The 17,870-nt window shown below is 55.3% G+C and overlaps 1 protein-coding gene across 3 annotated transcripts in view; it reads right to left on the bottom strand.

The window, feature by feature from the left end:
* The window catches only part of LOC142575765 (uncharacterized), a 527,026-nt gene that overhangs the window by 35,360 nt on the left and 473,796 nt on the right, over positions 1-17,870 (bottom strand). For all 3 annotated transcript variants that reach the window (XM_075685386.1, XM_075685388.1, XM_075685387.1), the window contains exon 6: positions 10,079-10,955. In XM_075685386.1, coding sequence (XP_075541501.1) covers positions 10,079-10,955 — 877 coding nt within the window. The remainder of the gene's footprint in view (positions 1-10,078; positions 10,956-17,870) is intronic.

The following is a 17,870-nucleotide window of genomic DNA, read 5'->3' on the forward strand; positions in this document are numbered from 1 at the left end:
TTGTCGGAAGCCAAGAGAAGAGCTAGCCAGCGCTCGAAGTTTTGAAAGCTGTTCATTTTGTGATCGCTCATCGCTTTACACGGGAGCGGTTTCCTTCCACTTCCCGCGGATTCTTCGGGCGTGTTCAGGTTTCGCCTCTGTCCACTATTATTTTCTTTCCTGTCATGTATATTTAGCTTCGTCTATACTATGACGCGAAGGCAATGCATCTCGACACAAATGCAAATTCCGCGCAATTTCTACAAACACGTGCCTATAGACAGCGAACAACGAGAGAGGCAAGCGGAGTATGCAGACTCCAGACAAGATAATTAGATGACCGGCGGGCAACAAAAATTGAGAGGTACAGCATGCAGGCGATAGATAGCTCCCGCCTTTACCCGAAAATCTGCTACAGCTCCCTTCCCCCACCTCCCCCCTCGGAACACAAACCGTGGATCGACAGCGTTCATCAAGCTGTAGCCTGAACGGTGTAATTTTTGACGAAGTACATATTACACAGGCGCAGGCGCGCCAAAGCCCAGCCATCGCCTTGCGCTAAGGGGCTATGTATAATAAAGAAGCTATCGCACACGAATAAATTTGAACGATAGACGCGGGACAAGAAACGCAGAGGTGGGGGAGAAAAACTCGCTTTTATAGGATAAGCAAAAGCGGCAAGCAACCGATAAAGAGTGGCACAATTATAAACCATGCCATCGCTGATCCGTAGGCTGAACGATCCTTCCTCGCGTCATCAACCGTGGAGCCCCCAACGTAGCTTCCCCGCAACAGCTTCTTCCGGACCGCGGGCTCGCAAGACTTCGCATTTCTGCAGCGCCTGCCATGTGGAGTGAATGCGTCCGCAAGTGTGCCAACTCAAACTCTTTCTTTGCACAGTTCTCGCGAGGTTTTGCCTTTCATCCTTCTATATGTTTATCTCTCTCTTTTCACTCGTCTCAGACGCTCTAGAAGGACGCGGGAGCGCCTACAGCCAGGGCGGAGAAGGGAAAAAAAGAAAAGGAAAGCAAGCGAACCGTTGATCGAGTGCTCAAGAGGAGAGATCAGTCATTAAGTGGATGGATCATCCTACACCCAGCGCGCAGTGTATACCGCCATCGCATGCTTCTGCGCAGGATCTCGCTGTTGCTAGCTGGAGGCGCCTTCGGAAGCAGGCGCGCGGCGAAACCTTTTGCCTCAGGTCGCGCATACCCGCTTCTGAAGAGAGCGTTCATCGGGGAATAAGCTATAGTGCCAGAGAGGATGCCTGATTAGAGTCGATGGGGCCACGAGTTGATGCTACATTACTGGGGGCTTGAGCGTATACGACAGGCAGGACCACCCTCCACGGTGTGCGAACGCGGCGAAAGCGGTCCACGTCGCCAGCAGGCGCGTCGCGGAATTGAGGGCATAGGTGAGGATGACTTGCCACAGGGTGTGCGCGCGCGACCTCTCGTATAGCAAAAGAGCCCCCCCTCCCCCTCCCCCTCCCCCTCCCCCCAACCTCGCATGTAATGAAGGTCTACAGGCAGCTCCGCGAGGCTACCTCGTTACGCATACGCATTCTGCGAGAAACTTTCCAAAGAGCGCTCCGCTTAAAGGTCTCCGCTGGCTTCCGCCAGACATGTGAACACTTAGGACGCGCACAAATTGCGTTCGTGTTGGCTTGTGCGTGCAAAACTCCGGTATTATAAGAATTAATCCCGCAGAATGGAACGCGGACGCGACGATTCTGCGACGTTTCGCCATGTACAGAGTCCTTGGTAAAATTTTTCGTAGTCGCTGAAAACGCAACTGAGCCATGTAGTCCTACGTAGCTTGACGCAGAAGAACATTCGTGGCCTCAAAACACCGGTTATTATGAGGGAATGGCTCCACCCTGCAGAGCTTGGGGCCACCAGACTCGCTTGAAAGAAAGTCCTACATAACACACAAGTGTATCCGGTCGCTCGCCATGTGGCTGCAAATCTTTCAGACGCAGCTATGCCGTACTTTCTTTCTATACTCGTTCACACACCGCGGTACGCCCTAGGGTCAGGCGAGTACACGAATAGGCAGTCTGAGTGAAAAAAAAAAAAAAACGCAATCCATATTTTCTTGTTCGCGCCGTCGCGCACCGTCTCGTCCTTGTCCTTACCCTTTCTTCGACGCGTTCCAACGGTTTCGTACGCAACGAGCATTAAACCTGGACAGCCTTCAAAGGACGCTGTGATCTATTAGCGTCGCAAGAAGGCGAGAATTTCACGCCGCGGACACCTGCAGAGCAATCGATAAGAACTACGAATGCCACCACGCCAGGAAAGGAATGGCATCCCTCTTCTCACAGTGATCCAGAAAGTAGCACAAACGGCGCAAGGACGCCCAGCCGGGTGAGAGTAAGCTCCGCCGACTGGGGCGTTGCACGTTAACCGTTTAGCGCCTCACAATGGCTACGAGACATCCGTAAGCTGCACAGCCTGTAGCGTACATGTATGTATGCAGTGCCAAGCTGGCACCGGCTGGCAAACAATGAATGAGCGAGAGATGGAGAAAGGTTTCCATTGCGCGTATACAAGTGCCGATCACGCGAGGCGCGGACTGAATAAAAAAAGAAAAAAAGAAAAGAAAGAAAGAAAGAAAAAAAATGGAATGGAAGAAGCCAAACCGTTCCATAACTGCAGAAGTATACATCAGCGAAGATCGGAGGAGCAGCAGCTGCCTACACACAGCATACACGAAATTGGCTCTTCGGGACTCGCGCGTGCCAAAGGCTATCGAGAGGGCGCCGAGAATAATAATAAGAACGACGCGCGCTCTCCATGGAATCAAATCCACGGAGAGAGAGACGAGCGATTGCGGACTCGTGGCACGCAGACCGACCGCCCGACCCCGCTCTGCGAACGAAGAGAGCCGCTTTAAAACAGGGGCAAAGAGGCGTCCTTGACCAGCAGGAGGAAAGGTCGTCTCAGTCGCCCGGTTGAGTTCTCTCCGTGCCTGCTGCCATCATGGCCGGCGCCCGCGTTCTGTGTAGTTTCTCTAATATACTGCCTGTGCCCTCCGTCTCCCGGACCTCCCCTTCCTCCTCTCTCTATCTTTATGCCTTCCTTGCCCCTCGAATGTGCTTCATCGAGGTTCGCCTGCGCGCGCGTAACCCGGCCGCACACACAGCCGAGCTTGCCTGTGTAATAATACCGCTGCAGAAGGAAACGTACCAGCACGAGCTGTCCGGTGGAGTCCGCACAAATTCCATTTTATTTCTTTAATGTTCTTTTTTTTTCTTCGTGAGCGCTCCCAGAGATGCAACGAACGCGTGCGGCACGTGGACAGAGTCGCGATATACGGCCACGGGGCAACGTGCGAGTCTAACTGAATGCTGGCCTCTCCATACGTGTAGTATGCATATCGATGGGCAGTATGTGTATATATCAGAAAGAAAGAAGACGTGCTCTTGACGTCTTCTTGCCCGAGAGCCCACTCTACGGCGATTCCCGGAGTAGATAGGAACGAGGGGAGATTGCATTAAATTGGGATTCTTTTACTTTTCAAGCCAAGAAGCAGGAAGAAGAAGCAACTGATCCAGGCACGCGAGTTCCCTACCCCTCTCCGTAACAGCTGCAAGGGAGAAGGAAGATGCACTAGAGTAGACAGAAGAAGCTGGGACCAAGGAGCGTAAAAACGAAGGGAAAACAACGTTTCTTAAAGAGAGAGAGAGAGATGCGGAGAAAAGGCAGGGATTTAAATAATAAGAATAATAATAAAAAAAAACGAAAGCGGCGCCTTCGGATGGGCAGCCCGCGAACGGGCCGGAGGAAAATGAAGCTATATATATGATAGCGGCGTTCGTTCCCATTTCGTTTAATGCGAAAACCGACCCGCTGACCCCTGCGAGATCGCGCGCGCCCAGCAGACCTGCCGCCGTCCACACGCGCCCAACAGACCAACGGAGCAGCGCGCGCGCGCCAGCCAGCCAGCAACGCAGCATCCCGCGGCGTCTCGAGAGAGAACGTTAGCGCCTCCTGAGGGAGTCAAGTGAGTCACGAGCAAAGCAGGATCGCGACGCCACCGTAAGAACAGCAGCAGAAGCGTATTCGCTCGCGCGTCTAGCTGTAGCGCCACCGGTTGGTTCCTGGTGCCAACCAGCTACACAGCTGGGGCTACTCGGTGGACAGCTCGGGGGGGATCACGACAAGAACAAAAAAAAAAAAGAAAAAAAGAAGGTTCTTAAGGGGAAACGAGAAAGAAAAGAAGAGGGGGTTCATTTAAGAAACTCGGGGGCAGGGGGATCATCGTCTTCGTCGTGAGGCAGCGAGTGTAAGGCGGGGGAAAAAGAAAAAAACGCGAAGGAAGAAATGATATCTCGGCGCGTGCTTTGGTCATCGTGCGACGACGCAGGGAAGGTGGCGGGAGAGAGGGGGAGGATCACACACATATGAGCGAGACTGGTTGTCGCAACACCCTCCTGAAGAAAAAAAAAAAAAGGCCGAATATGAGAATGCCGTCTTCGGAGCTGACCCTCGCGACTTCTACGATGGTTTTTTTTTAATTTTATTTTTACGGCACACGCGGTGTGATCGTCCTCGAATGCTGCGTGCACGACTCGGAAAAGTCACGCCGTTGCCGCACATACGCGCGAGCGCAATGATCGTACACGTGTGAGTTCGTGTTCAAGTCGGCCGGTGGTCAGAATTCTAAAAAAAACGAGCTCGTGCTATGTACGGCACCCCGCACCGAGTTTTTTTTTAAAATCACCTAGAGTACTGACTGGTTTCTGTCAAGTGTGTTCTACCAAAATGGAACGGAGCAACTTTTACTGCGCGTCATTTCTTTCTTTCTTTCACGGGCACCTTGGTAGCATTGAATTAAATTCGTCGGATTGCATCCAACGCACTCAATGCAGAAGCATTGCGCGTGTGGAAAACTTCAAGCAGAGTATAAGAGGGTCCACGGCGTGCGGTGCGACAGTATAGACTTACCAACGCTGTGTGCACAAAAACGCACAGCGTAACATTCCTGTTCGGGACAATTACGCCGCAAAGTGTGTTTACCAGCGGTATACAGTAAAGTGTCACAGTGCAGACGCAGCAGCAAGAAGAACACACACACAAAAAACGAGAAGACTGAATCATGCAAGCCACTTCCCGTCGCGTACAAGCAACATCTAGGGAGAGCCCAAGGCGTGTGAATTTGGAGCAGCGATATTTCGGCGACACCTTTTACATTTCAATGCCCCCCCCCCCCCCCCGGCAGTGGACGTCTAAACAGCTGTGTATATATTCGCTTCACCTATCAATATTCTTGTTTCATACAAGTATTTCACGTTGTAGAGAAGCCGGCGACATAGTGTACGTGTTCCTAACATTTCCAATTCGTTAAAATAAATCAATCAATGCGAAATGCGGAGCAGATCATCTCCGTTTTCTCATTTCTTTCTCTTTTTTTTTTCGCAGTACAAGGGTTCGAATTCGGAGAGACCCGGCTTTCCCCGATGACATCAAAGTCAGAGAGCGCGAGTCTTCAGCTATCTCTTCCATAACAAATTGGCAGAGGATTGCAACGCTACAGCTGGCTGCTGTCGGGCGATCGGCAGCGCGATCGTTCGAATGCATACGCGTACACACCCTCAGCGCCGGGCGTCCCTCCGCGTCACAGCTACCCAGCGAAGCCTGTTCCGCCTCTGACGCAGAGTCTCGAGCCAGGGGGGTCCCCGCATCGCCAGAGCACGCGCGTCGCAGCTTTCACTCAAGCGCCAGACATTTGTTACGAAACGCAGCATTACGATACGAGGTGCCGGTATAACGGACGCGCCCCGGAAACAAAACCGCGCTAGCGGCGCGATTCGCACCTGTATAAACGCCACCCGAGGGCGACCGGAGGCGCCGCCGCGGCCCGCGTGCACGCGAACGCGTGCTTTCGTTTCGCGAAGCACTGTCACTCGTCCTGACAAGTCACGGACGTCATATCTCTTCGCCGCCGAGAGCCAGTCCAGCTGTCAGGCGCCGTCTACCCCCCCACGCACGGGCGGCAAAGCACACGGCGGCTGCGCGTACAGCGGGGCGTCGAGCCACTTTGTCGCCGCCGCCGCTTTGTCGGCTCGCGCAACCGGCGCGCCCTGACCCCGTGACACGGCGCGGGACCTCGCCAGCCACACTCTCATTTCCCTGTCGGCCGCGTAATTCGCTTTCGCGCGCGCGCCTCGGCCGGACAATGATGCACTTAGCGCCGGTGGCGTGACGTCCTTCCTTCCGTCCCTTCCTTCCCCTTGGTGCCCCCGCCGCGAACAATGACGACGCATGCGACGAAACGCAAATTGCGGTTCGTTCGTGCGCGCGCGCGAGCTGTAAAGCGAAGGGGAGCAGCCGCACGCGCTCGTTGTGTTCTCCTCATCGGTCGACGCCTGCGCTGCGTAACGCCTTGAAGGGTGCCCTCGTTTTCGAGAACGGACCCTCGGCGCTGCACGCTTAGCGGGTGCGGGCTGACCACCGCTGATCGACCGTGTATGCACTTTCCTTCTTTTCGCGGAGAGAGACACCGACTCCAAAAGGCGCGACGAGCCTGCCCGAGGCTTTCGCAATTAGGCAACGTTAGTACGATGTGCGTACGAATGTTATCTGGTGGAGGACCATCTAAAGCGCGTGTAGTACAGGTACGGGAGTGCGACAGACAGTCGTATAGTATACAGGGAAATCGTGTGCGGCCAGCGCTCCTAAAGACAGAAAACCAGTAGCGCGAAGCACTGCGCAGCGGTAGGACCGAGAGAAAGAAAGGCAACGCACGCGTGCTCGAGGGGTCTCGCTGCCCTGCGGACGCAAAGTGCAGGCAGCGATGGTGGGATGGGGGAATTTAAGAGGAGGGGGGGGGGACGCGTGCACGTTTCTTTCGCTGCGGTAACAGCAAAGGAAGAATAACAGAGAATCGAGCCGAGAAACCGAGCAAAGGCGGGGGGGGGGGTAAGGAGGCATCAGCCGCCGCAGGCTCCCCCGCGATGATCGGCGTCGATAAGCGGGCTCTCAGCGAGGTGTAACTCGGTTAGCGGTCACGACTCCGGCGAGGCCGCGCACACATACAGCGGAAAGGACGCTCTCGCCTCGCGCGCCTCAAGAAGGGGCGGCAGAGAGGGGAAAGACGAGCGAGAGCGGAGGGGAGGGAGGGGGGGGCGCCTCGAGACGCCGCCGCATCAGCAACATGCGAGCTGCGGTTGCAGCGTACCGATCCCCCCCACCTCCGCTTCCACCTTTCTACCACTATCACCACCACGGCAGCCGCCGCACTCCACCCTTGGGAACCGACCACCGCCTGCCCGTCCGTCCGCCCGCTTGCCCGCCCGACTTGGCCCCGGCGTCACGATCTGCCTCCAACTTAAATTACGCGCCGCCGCTGCTGCGTAGCTTTCCTTCTGCTTGCGTCTGCGCTATACCCACTCTCTACGTCATCATCGTCTCTCTCTTGCTCATACGCACGTATGTTTGCTTGCGCCTTGCCTCACGCGTTGCCCCCTTCTCGGTGGCACAAATGGGGGCAACCCTGAGAGGGCATGGGGAGAAGCGAGGGAGAGAGGCAACAGCGTCACCAAGAGAGTTCATGCACACAAGTAAATACACCGCGAGGCAGTACAACTGTGCAAACCAACGCCGGTCCTGCACACGCATGTTGTAGAGAAACAGAAACACTCACGCGCAAATTTCAGTCTAAGTGCCATAAATAGAAGATTAAGCCGAGAAGAGGCATTTCTCAACCTATTAACGTTAACTCTCGATTCCGAATACTAATATGTACAAGTCGATTCTTTGCCGCGTAGAACCTTGCGGCGTAGAAGCTGCTGCCGTTGAAGGAACGGGGGGCACAGGGCGATTTACACACGGCTGGTCAGTCGCGCAGACCGAAACAAGTATAAACCGTATAGGCACGTATCTTTCTCGCGGCGTTGCGCAGCCTCGAAGTAATAAAACCTCGAACCCTCTAAAATTCCTGAAATTTTCCCAAGGAAACTAGATGCTGAACAGGCGCGTACGGTCGTTACTGGGCCGCCGCGCAGGACGTTGCAAGGGTTGAAAACAGCTAAGAAACGTAGCTTTGTATATCACCCGTACGGGAAAGAGTCGGTAGCGGCGGCGGCTGCGTCAAACTTATCACTCGGTAAGATCGCGAGACAAAGCTTCCAGAACCGGAGGCAGCGTGAAAGAGTATCACAAGGTATACGGGCGCACGCCCTTTATTCACGAAGGGGGAGCCGTTCATGTATCACCCCGATGGAGGAGGCAGGTAAGCAGATAGGCAGGCAGGCAAGCGCCGCCGCCGAAAAGAAACAGTGCGTGGCTGTGAGGAAACGACCATTCTCGGGCCCAAAAAGGAGGCAGGCCGAAGCGAAAGCTAGTGTGGGTCCCGCAGGCAACCAAGAAAACAGCGTGCAGAGACAACAACAATGGCGGAAACAAAAGGACAGGCAGAGAGGAGCGTCACTGTGGCGAGAAATACTCGGGAGTCTACAGAAGAAGCCCGGCGAGAGAAGGAGAACGCGAGGTGCACGGCGTGATGGCGGGGGCGAAGAGGTGGAAACAAGGCGGTACGAAAACGAGGCGACGTGGAGGCGGCGGCGGCGGACCGCTAAGGGAGAGAGAGAGGGGGGGGGGAGTGAAGCCGGAGGAGGTCAGCGGCTAATGACAGTGATCGACCGTATACACTGCAGCACTTCACACGTCGCCGAGACCGGAACCTCTATATGCTATATACTGGAAACAGCGGCGGCGGCAGCGCGTAAGACCCGGGCTGCTCGTTCGTCGCTTGTGGTCCTCGCGGGAGCACCCGCCCGTTCCAGACAAACGCGCACGCCTCGCAGCTAGAACGGGAAGAAGCGGAGCAGAGGCTTCGGGCACTGCGCCAGCGGCCGCACGGATGACCGGGCAAGCGAGCAAGCAGACAGCGACCGGCGGCGCGAAGCCAGGTCCGGGTCCCCTGCCCCTCCCTCCTTCGCTGTGGCCCGGGCAGCAGCAGCAGCAGTCTTTGTAATCACCTGCCTCCGATGCGGTGGTAGCCGGCGACGCGAACGATACGGCCGTGCCTCTCCTAGCGTTTATGGTCCACTCGCACGAAGAAGCTTTCCCGCCTACCGCTCCCCGAGACCCAGGGCCACGCTTTCGCTTTCTCTTTTCTTCGTTGCGTCCTTTCTTCGATTCCCTATTGCGTTTTGCTTTTCCCGGCTGCTGCCGACCGGAGGCTTCTCGCACGATACGGCGGCCGCCGAAAAGGACACGGCGGACTCGCGCGCTCCGCGCAGTTACGCCAGCAGCGGCAGAGGCCGCCGCAGGGAGAAACGCCCAGGGACGTGACACGGCCTCCTTATTGTCTCAGCGCGCCAGATGGAGATTTAGGTGGAAGGGCGGCAGGCGATCGGCCGGCCGCGGCTGAGCGCGGTGCGAGACAAAAGAGCGAGTCGCGGGCTGGGGGGAGACGTGTCTTACGCCCGGTGCGCAATCTTCGCGTCCAGCCGACGGCTGGAGCTTTGCCTGGCTCGGTTGCGCAGCGCGCGATGCACGCCCGCTTGGGCGGAGGCGGCTGAGCGATGCCCGAAGGTGAAAGCTGCGCGCGCGCGGGTTCCCCCCATCAGTTTGATTTCTTTCGGGTGACTGTAGGTGACTACATGCGGCGCGTTTTATTTCCTCTGACCGGCTTTCGCAATCTGAAGCGTACGAAGAAGCAAGGCTGATGATAAAAAGGAAAAGTGTCTTTGATGGCACCCAGAATTAATATGGTACACGGCGTTCTGCTATGCATACTGCATAAGGGCAGCTCTTTGAAGAGATGTGCCAAGTGCGGCGTCATTTAGATCAATCTTGCTAGAAGAGTTCCATGTTCATTATATTTCAGGCATCTCGTACAGAGAAACTTTTGGCCATTGCCCGCCGCATAACCTGTCATTCTATTCGTTGTCACGGCTTAACTGTTGGTGCAAACTGCTCCTGCGTGCGTACGAACGACGGTGAAAGTTCCAGAATCGACGATGGTCCCGTGCAACTGTCGTAAAAGCCATTAAGGTTTGTGTGCCCTGCGGGGCCGATAAGAGAGCTCGATTGAATGCGCGATGCGCCATCGGCTGTATGGTTGTATAAAGTGTTCTTGTACTCACCTCGGCGTACTCCTGGCAGGACTCGACCGAGGCGACGAACTGGACCACGTCGTCGACCGTCCACTTGGCGACCAGCTGCTGCTGCTGCTGCTGCTGACCGCCCTCGGTCGTGGTGGTGCCCACAGCGCCGCTGCACGGCGAATGCAACGACGACGCCTGATCCGAGCAGACGGAGCCGCAGCGCAGCTTGGGCGACTTGGACGCCCCCCGGGCGCCCTCCAACTGCAAGAGCCACGGAGACGTCGCCTGCTTGCGGGGCGGCGTCCGCGCGTCGTCCGCGGGTTCCTTGGAGCCCGAGGAGGAGCGCGGGCTGTCCGTGGACCGGGGTCTCTTGACTGCCGTGCCGCCTAGCGACAGGTCCAGGGGGTCGGCCCTCGCGGGCTCCCCGTCGTGCGGTCTCTTGACGGCGCCGCGGAGATAGGTCTCGAGTTGGGAGGCGCTCTGTGCGCTCGCGGTCCTCACGAGGTTCAGCAAAGTCTGAGACGACGAGAAGTCCGAGAGGTTGAAGGGCGCGCTTCCCCGATGCGGCTCCAGCAGCGCCGACGGCGGGGAGGACGTGGCCGACGACGGCTTCAGGGGTGGCGTGGCGCGCGGCTGCGCTGCGGAGGCGACGGGGCCTCCTCCGTGGTGGGGCGGCAGGCCGTGGTTGGGCGTCGCGTGACCTGCGGAGTCGGAGTCGACGTTGCCTCCTCCGGCGGCGTTGGCCGCGTGCGACGCGGCGTTGTTGTTGACACCGCCGCCACCGCCGTCGCGGCCTGCGCTCTGGCGACCCGACGTCTGCAGCGGAGGCGTTCCCGCCGCCTTGAAAGGGAACGGAGGCTCGAAGCCTCGAAGCAGGCCCGGGGGCACGGCTCCGTTGCTCGGGCTAAAACCAAACCTGCGAAGAGAAGAAGCAAAAGACCCTTTAGTCTCTGCGACGCAACAGGTTTTCGTTGCGAACAAGAAATACACACATATTTTGTATTGGTATTAGCGAGTTCCTCAGCGACCCATTTGTTGTTGTTGTCTACCTATAAAGGCTCGCGTAAATCGAAGCGAGTGTTCTTACACTGAACTTGGTGCACCCAAACACAGAAAAAAAAGAAAGAACAGAAAGAAAGGAAACTAGTAGGTGGTCTATAAACCGACACGAGGAAAAAAACACGGCACCAAAGACTCACCAAAACTTCACCGAAACAGCCAGACACGAGCGCCCTGTTTTCCTTGACCTCTCGGGGGCAGCGAAGGAACCACGCTCGAAAACACATTTCGCGTGACCGCTCAAGTGCGACATTCACGGCTGCGCTTTGAAGGGTCGAACGATCCCAGGAACGTGAGAAAAAAACACATACTCGCAATACGCGCGGCGAAAGTCCATCACGCAGACGGCGAATACGCAGGAAAAATAGCTCGAAATAAAGCGGCAGAGTGCATGAACAGAAAGAGACGCGACCGTGACGAGAGGGAGCGCGAGACAACCAACGCCAGACGGGAACAGGAAGACCGGAGACACGGCAAATTTCATGCGGCGGCGGTTGCGGCAACCACGGTGTCGGAAACCGCGTGAGCACGCCGGTTCCACTGCGGTCACACGCGCAGTCCGCGAAAAAAAAGAAAAAAGACGAGCCTGATTGACAAGCGTGCATCACGTGTGGCTCGTTGCATTTTGTGGTGAGGTGAGCCGGCAACTTGTGGCAGTGCGTTGCGTCTATAGTCAAAAAGAGTCAATGCAGTTCAACAAGGATGATTCTTGGGCTAGTTGGTACGGTTTACTCATAATGACAAAGCCTTTAGCGCAATTTAATAAGACAGGGACGTGACAGAGACACGCAGACAGCGCTGTCCTGCGTCTCTTTCCCATCATTGTCTTTTTGAATTGCCCTAAAGGCTTTGCCATTATGAGTCGAGTCAACAGAAATGTTTAAGATACTACGGGACAAGATCCTATTTAATATATTTGCTCCGTACTACATTTGGGCCAATCAAAACTTAAGGCGACTATACATAGGTTCAGCACCTTTGCGCGGAGCTCAATGGCAAGGCGACGAAAAACCTCCGCGTGTCGACGTGGCACAGACAAAGATCTGTTTTCTATTGTGAAATTGGTATCTCTCGCTCTATCTGTCTCCGTTGCGCCGACCTATTTTTTGAACGCTGTTTTCGACAGTGTAAGCGTAAACAACAGCCCAGCGTTCTTGTTGATATAATTAACGCCGGGCTATGATAAATGACAGCGTAGCAAAATATACAACGGTAGAGAAATATTAAAGAACGCGAAGACAGTCGCGCTGAAGACCAAGTGGCAAAGCTTCCATGCTAAAGTTTACTCCGCCGCAATGTCCTCACTATGCCGCAGCCTTCAGGCTGCCGGGGCGGTAAAGATGTCGTTATTATCCCCGCTATATAAGTGGCTTCGCAATTTGCTCGTAGCACAGATACGCGGGGGTGCCGACCTCTACAGAATCGCCCACAGTTTAAGCGACGTCGCTCCCCGTGGAAGAAACGCCTTCAGGGTGCCACACACGCCCGGAGGAGGAAATTTCAACAAACGTATAGCGAAGCACCACCACGGCAGGCCGTTGATGTCAAGGATATGCGGCGATGACGGGGGGAGTTGGCCTCAGCTCGCAGTTTGGGACGCGGCCGCCGCCGAAGTCGCGCGTGATCTTCGGCGGTAGCGGCAGCAGGCGTTTACGCCTCTGCGGTAGCGGCGCCGAACGCGGATGCCTGTAATTGCCAGCGCCCTTGAACGAGGCCCTCGCCCGCCCGGTGCCGAGTTTCCCATGGGGGTGGGGGGGGCCAAAAACTTCCCGAGGCCAGAGTCGAATCGGACACACGGTGGAGCGGAAGCAACGGCGTGAAGGCTGTTGCGCGCAATGGCGTCCTTGCCGTACACCGCCGCCGCCGCCGGTGACGTGGCTGTGGCCCATAGCCTCGTGCACACGGGGCCTTACCGCACGCAGACGCAGCTGTCGAGTTCCCCCGCCCAGTCAACCCGGGTTGAGGGGGGGAACCGGGGTCAATGTATCGAATGAGTACACGAAAGCTCATGGACGCGGCGTCTTCAAAGGTGCCAAGTCCTCTTCCCAACCGACAACGGTTCCTTATTAAAATTACGAGAGCGAACTCTGACTTCTACCTTCACATGTGGCTGCGGCCGTTATTCGCTACGCTTCGTCTTTCTGAATGGCCAGGTGTCGATATGCTTCTAAATGCGCGAAGGCAACAAGTCACCGCACACGTGATGAGTAATCGTTGCGGTTCGTTACACTTATGACGCAATCGTCTTATGCTGAGAATTATCCGTTTTAGAAGCTAAAAAGTCGTCTAAAGCCAAAGGGATGAGTTTAAGCGACATCCATTTACTATATGTACCGAATCAATCCCATGGATGCTCGCTGAAATGCCGTGCTCGCGGTTCTCGTAACGGAAATAGTGCCATATTTTCATATACTACAACATTATCGCAGGAAACATTACGGACGCAACAACGACAGAACGCCACCTCCTTTCTCTCTTTGCTTCGTCAGCTGATTCACTCGCTTTCCAGCACCATTCTTACCACACGGACATATTGTTTAGCCTGGCCTTCTGAAAGCGACTCTGTCTACGTTGTAGTAAACAACCAGTTTTGTAGTCTCTAATTAAGGCGGTAACGCGCGCCATCTCTTGGAAAAACCAAGGTGTTCAGCTGTTGCAAGCGGCACATGAGAGGCGAGGCTAACTAATGCACGTAACTATACACGCCATGGATGCACAGCGATGGCACACTTTCCTGCTACAACACCACGTTCTGTGTCGTTGAGCGCTCCGCGGCTGTAACTTGTGCAGGGCGACACGGTCGCAAATGATAGAGCGTCAAGTTTTAAGTAACATTCCTGTTTGTCAGTGCGACTGGAAGTCAAGTGAATCTCCTCACGCTTGGCAGCGCAAACACAAAAGTCAAGCGTCGCTTCGTGCGCGAATTCTTCCTGGCCGTCACTGCTTCGCGTCAGCGCACGCCTAGCGAATGCTTCCAGGTATATACGTGGCCCTTCCCCAAGACATAGGCACGCCAGCGGCTCCCCTGCCTCCGTCATCTTCATTTTCCCATGACTAAACGGCGCACAAACGTCGGCGGCGGCGTACGCACGCCGCTGCGTTCGCAAACAGCCTCCGAGCTGCACCGAGTCGCGGGTAAGCGCGTATGCGCGTGCATAAGCACTTGTGCGCGCCGCGTATGCCCGCACAGCAAACGCGCGCACGTGCATGTCGAAGTCATACGTGCTTGGAATGCACGCGAGGCGCCAGTGGCCCTCCCGTCGTAGAGGACGGAAGGTGGGAGAGCGCCGTCCCCCCCCCCCCCCACCCCCCAGCCCCAAACACACACACGAACGAAGCACAACGCACGCGCTGTCTCACAACGAGTTCGGTGCGAATGCGGTACGTGGCATGCGCGCCATAGTCGCGACTGCGCGCGGCGGTCGTTCAGTTGTAATGGCGCCCGTCTTCTTCCACGCATGTGAAAAAAACAACGCCGCACAGCGGAGCCGAACGACCGCCGGCGGTCGCTTGACGAACCGTGAAGCGTGGCGAAAGGAGCGGCATTGGTGAACGCGGCCGAGGAAGGACGGAAATCAAGGGTGCGTGGCTGCGGCAAACGGTGGTTCAGAGTTGGGCGCCGCGAAGGAGAACGCGAAGGAGTTGCAGACGACGGTATACATATATAGCGGCTACAAAGAAACGTTACGTACCTAGCACACGCCGCCCATTCCGCCAAGAGCGTAACTCCCCGATATTTAATCTTGACGCTCAGCGCCAAAGCTCGTGTGACAGCGTTTTGCGCAGGCACTCGTAACAATTTGGAAAAGTGCGACGGAATCCTTGTTCCGTCTTCCACCTCTCACTGTTCAGCGGGCGTTAACTTGTCTACCGCGTTTTCTTTCTCTCGTTACCTCGAAGCCCGATTTTATCTCATTCATTCTCTTTTAACAACGAAAATCGCGTGGGAAGCTCTAACCCGGCTGCAACTTGCCACTAACGAAGACCCATTGATTGCCGATTAGCAAAACCTTCCTTATATATATGCGGAACGTTACAGCACACTTGCAGAAAAATCGAGAAGGCAGAATAGTAACGCTAACACGCCAGCCTCAGTTGAACGCCCTCAGCAAATGGGATCCAAAATGAGGTGTCGCCTCGCTGATAGCTTTCTCTAATCTCTGGGAGAGCAGGGGAAGCCCGGTAGCGCTAGGAGCAATCTATTTTGCGGCTGGTGTTGTCAGCCAGAGTAACAACAAAAACAAAATGTGGCAGGTAACAGGGAAGACATAAAAGTTGAGTGAAACCTGCGGGAAGTAAGGAATGGTCTGGGTGGTTTGTGTAGAGAGAACGGACGATGGCTCAGAGCGAGGTAAACAGAGCAGCATGGCAAATTAATCGGAAGGGACAGATAAGAAAGAAAGAAAGAAACCAACCCATTAAGGGGCAAGCTAAATCGACAGCAAGACAAGGAAATATAGTCGTGCCCTTTATGACCCACTACGCAAGAAATATATGTGGTCGGAAGCAACCTCAGGGAGTGTGGGCTACAAGCGTTGCCTAGATGATCTATCTATCTATCTATCTATCTATCTATCTATCTATCTATCTATCTATCTATCTATCTATCTATCTATCTATCTATCTATCTATCTATCTATCTATCTATCTATCTATCTATCATACCTGAACGCATACGACTGATAGTCATCGTTAGCATTTCAGCGCGAAGACTCGTTCGTTGAAGCGAGAGGTAGAAGAAGCTTTCGCTCCCCGCTGCCGGCAGTATTCATGATGGCACGCGTATTTCATAATTATATAAGAAACTCCTACATCCGCTTAATTCAATCACTGCAGGACGATGGCGGTAATAGCTGTCAGACGTCTCAAATTACATTTATTCTGCAGGAACCGTACCAAACTTATATACGTCCAGAAAATTCATAACTTCATCACTCCATTCAATTCTCCACCCCGTTTACTGCGTTTCACTTCCCTCGGTGCCCGTTCTGTCGCTCTATGATAGACCACCCGTTGTAACCTTCTACGCATTAAGTGTGCAGGAAGTTTGATCTCCAACGTCACACCGCATCATACCACAGAACAAAGAGCTTGGCGAGTACAATCACCTTCGTTCGGCCGACAGTACTTGAGCGCAAGCACGCACATCCGTCCCCAAATGACAACCGTAAAGCTGTAACCACACGTAACGTATCTTCAGCGTTCTCGCAGCGTCGCCTCAATCACCCGGCGCCGGTGAGTCCATTTTACGCAGAGCGCTTAGCGCCTTCTGAATCCGGCTGAAAGGCGCTCCACCTCATCACCAATTAAACGTTGTAACCCGCTGCCGGGAAGTTCAGCCAGCAAACAGCTTGATTACCTATCGTGCCGCGAGAAAAACGGATCGCGCCGACGCGGCGTCGTCGGTAATACGCGCCAAATACGCTCCATGTGGTCGCCGCTTGACGGCGCGCCGAATGCTGCGATAGCGGCCTGTGTAGAGCACCCAGCGGCCAACCAATCCTGTCCCCCCCTTATTCCCTCGCTGCACCTCGGCTGGCCGCAAAAGCACCGTCGCTCCACCCAGCAGTGTGAGAGAGCGGGACGGTGTCAAGGCTCGCGCGGGCGAAAACGCGCGCCGGAGCGGCGGCATCGAGCCCTTGCTCGCGAGACGACGAAAACGTTCCTTCTCCTCTTCCTCCTCCTCTAAAAGCCGCGTGCAGAGAGGCAGACAGACGGAGGAACCACGGGCGCCACTCTCGCCCTGCCGCCGCCGCGTCCATTGTATTCTAATCGGAAATCGTCGATCGAGAGAATCGCCCGCGGGACAGACCGCGCATGTAGTTCCGCTCTTGCGGCGGCGGCTGCTGCTCCGCGCCGCCGTAGAGCTGCCCTCCCGACAAGACCGGAGTGACGACGCCCTGGTGAAGTCGCAGCCACCGCCGTGCGAACGCCGCCGCACTGCAGGGGCCGTCGGGATACGTGATTAAGATTAAGTTACGTCCCGTTCGCAAACCCGTTCGAGAAAGCAAAGAAGAAACGGAGAGGAATGACGCCAGGGCGCTGAGAACGAGAACGCGGTTGAACTGTCGAGGGGCGCGCATGGGCAGCCACATTTTCTCGCGTTTCTTTGTTTCCCCCCCTGTGGTGCAACTTGCGCACACGCTGCAGGAAATATCTCTGCGTGGCAGAGCACTGATTGCGTGCGAGCGTTTGCTCGTCTGCCAGTACAGTTTCCCGCCGGTGGTTCCGCAAACCGCCAGTAGCGTACGCGCCGGGAGCTGGCGCTTCAGTTCGTAAGTATAGCATTTAGTGCAGTCTACAAGACATGACATGAAGAAATAGGGGGAACAACTCATTTGAACCACCACTCGCTTGTCGCCGTTGTTGAGGTTATGGACGAGTATGTCCCCAGGCTTCAAAGAAATTCGTTGAGATTAGTTGAGGTTACGGAGTCGGTTATTTCGGGGATGCCGGTCTCGACGCAGGTGAGCTCCGTGTGAGTACTTTCGAAACATGTATAGCCGTCCTAAAAAAAACTGGAATAAGCGCGATTGGTGCAAATTCATTTAGGGTCTTACAGTATAAGGCGCCCTCTTCGGAAGCGAATGGGGCTCGACGCGTTACCCTGATATGGCGTATAAACATTTCAGCCGCTCTCTCGTTAAGTATTTAATATAACTCGTTCTCCGGTTCCTACTATGTTCTTCCTCTTATAGTTTATTGCCCCTAAGAGAAATCAATACCGAGCGAGTGCTTCGACTTTGCAAGCTGCCCTGGCTACTGCTGCTGC

Source organism: Dermacentor variabilis, chromosome 3, assembly GCF_050947875.1.
Source record: "Dermacentor variabilis isolate Ectoservices chromosome 3, ASM5094787v1, whole genome shotgun sequence".
Lineage (NCBI taxonomy): Eukaryota > Metazoa > Arthropoda > Arachnida > Ixodida > Ixodidae > Dermacentor > Dermacentor variabilis.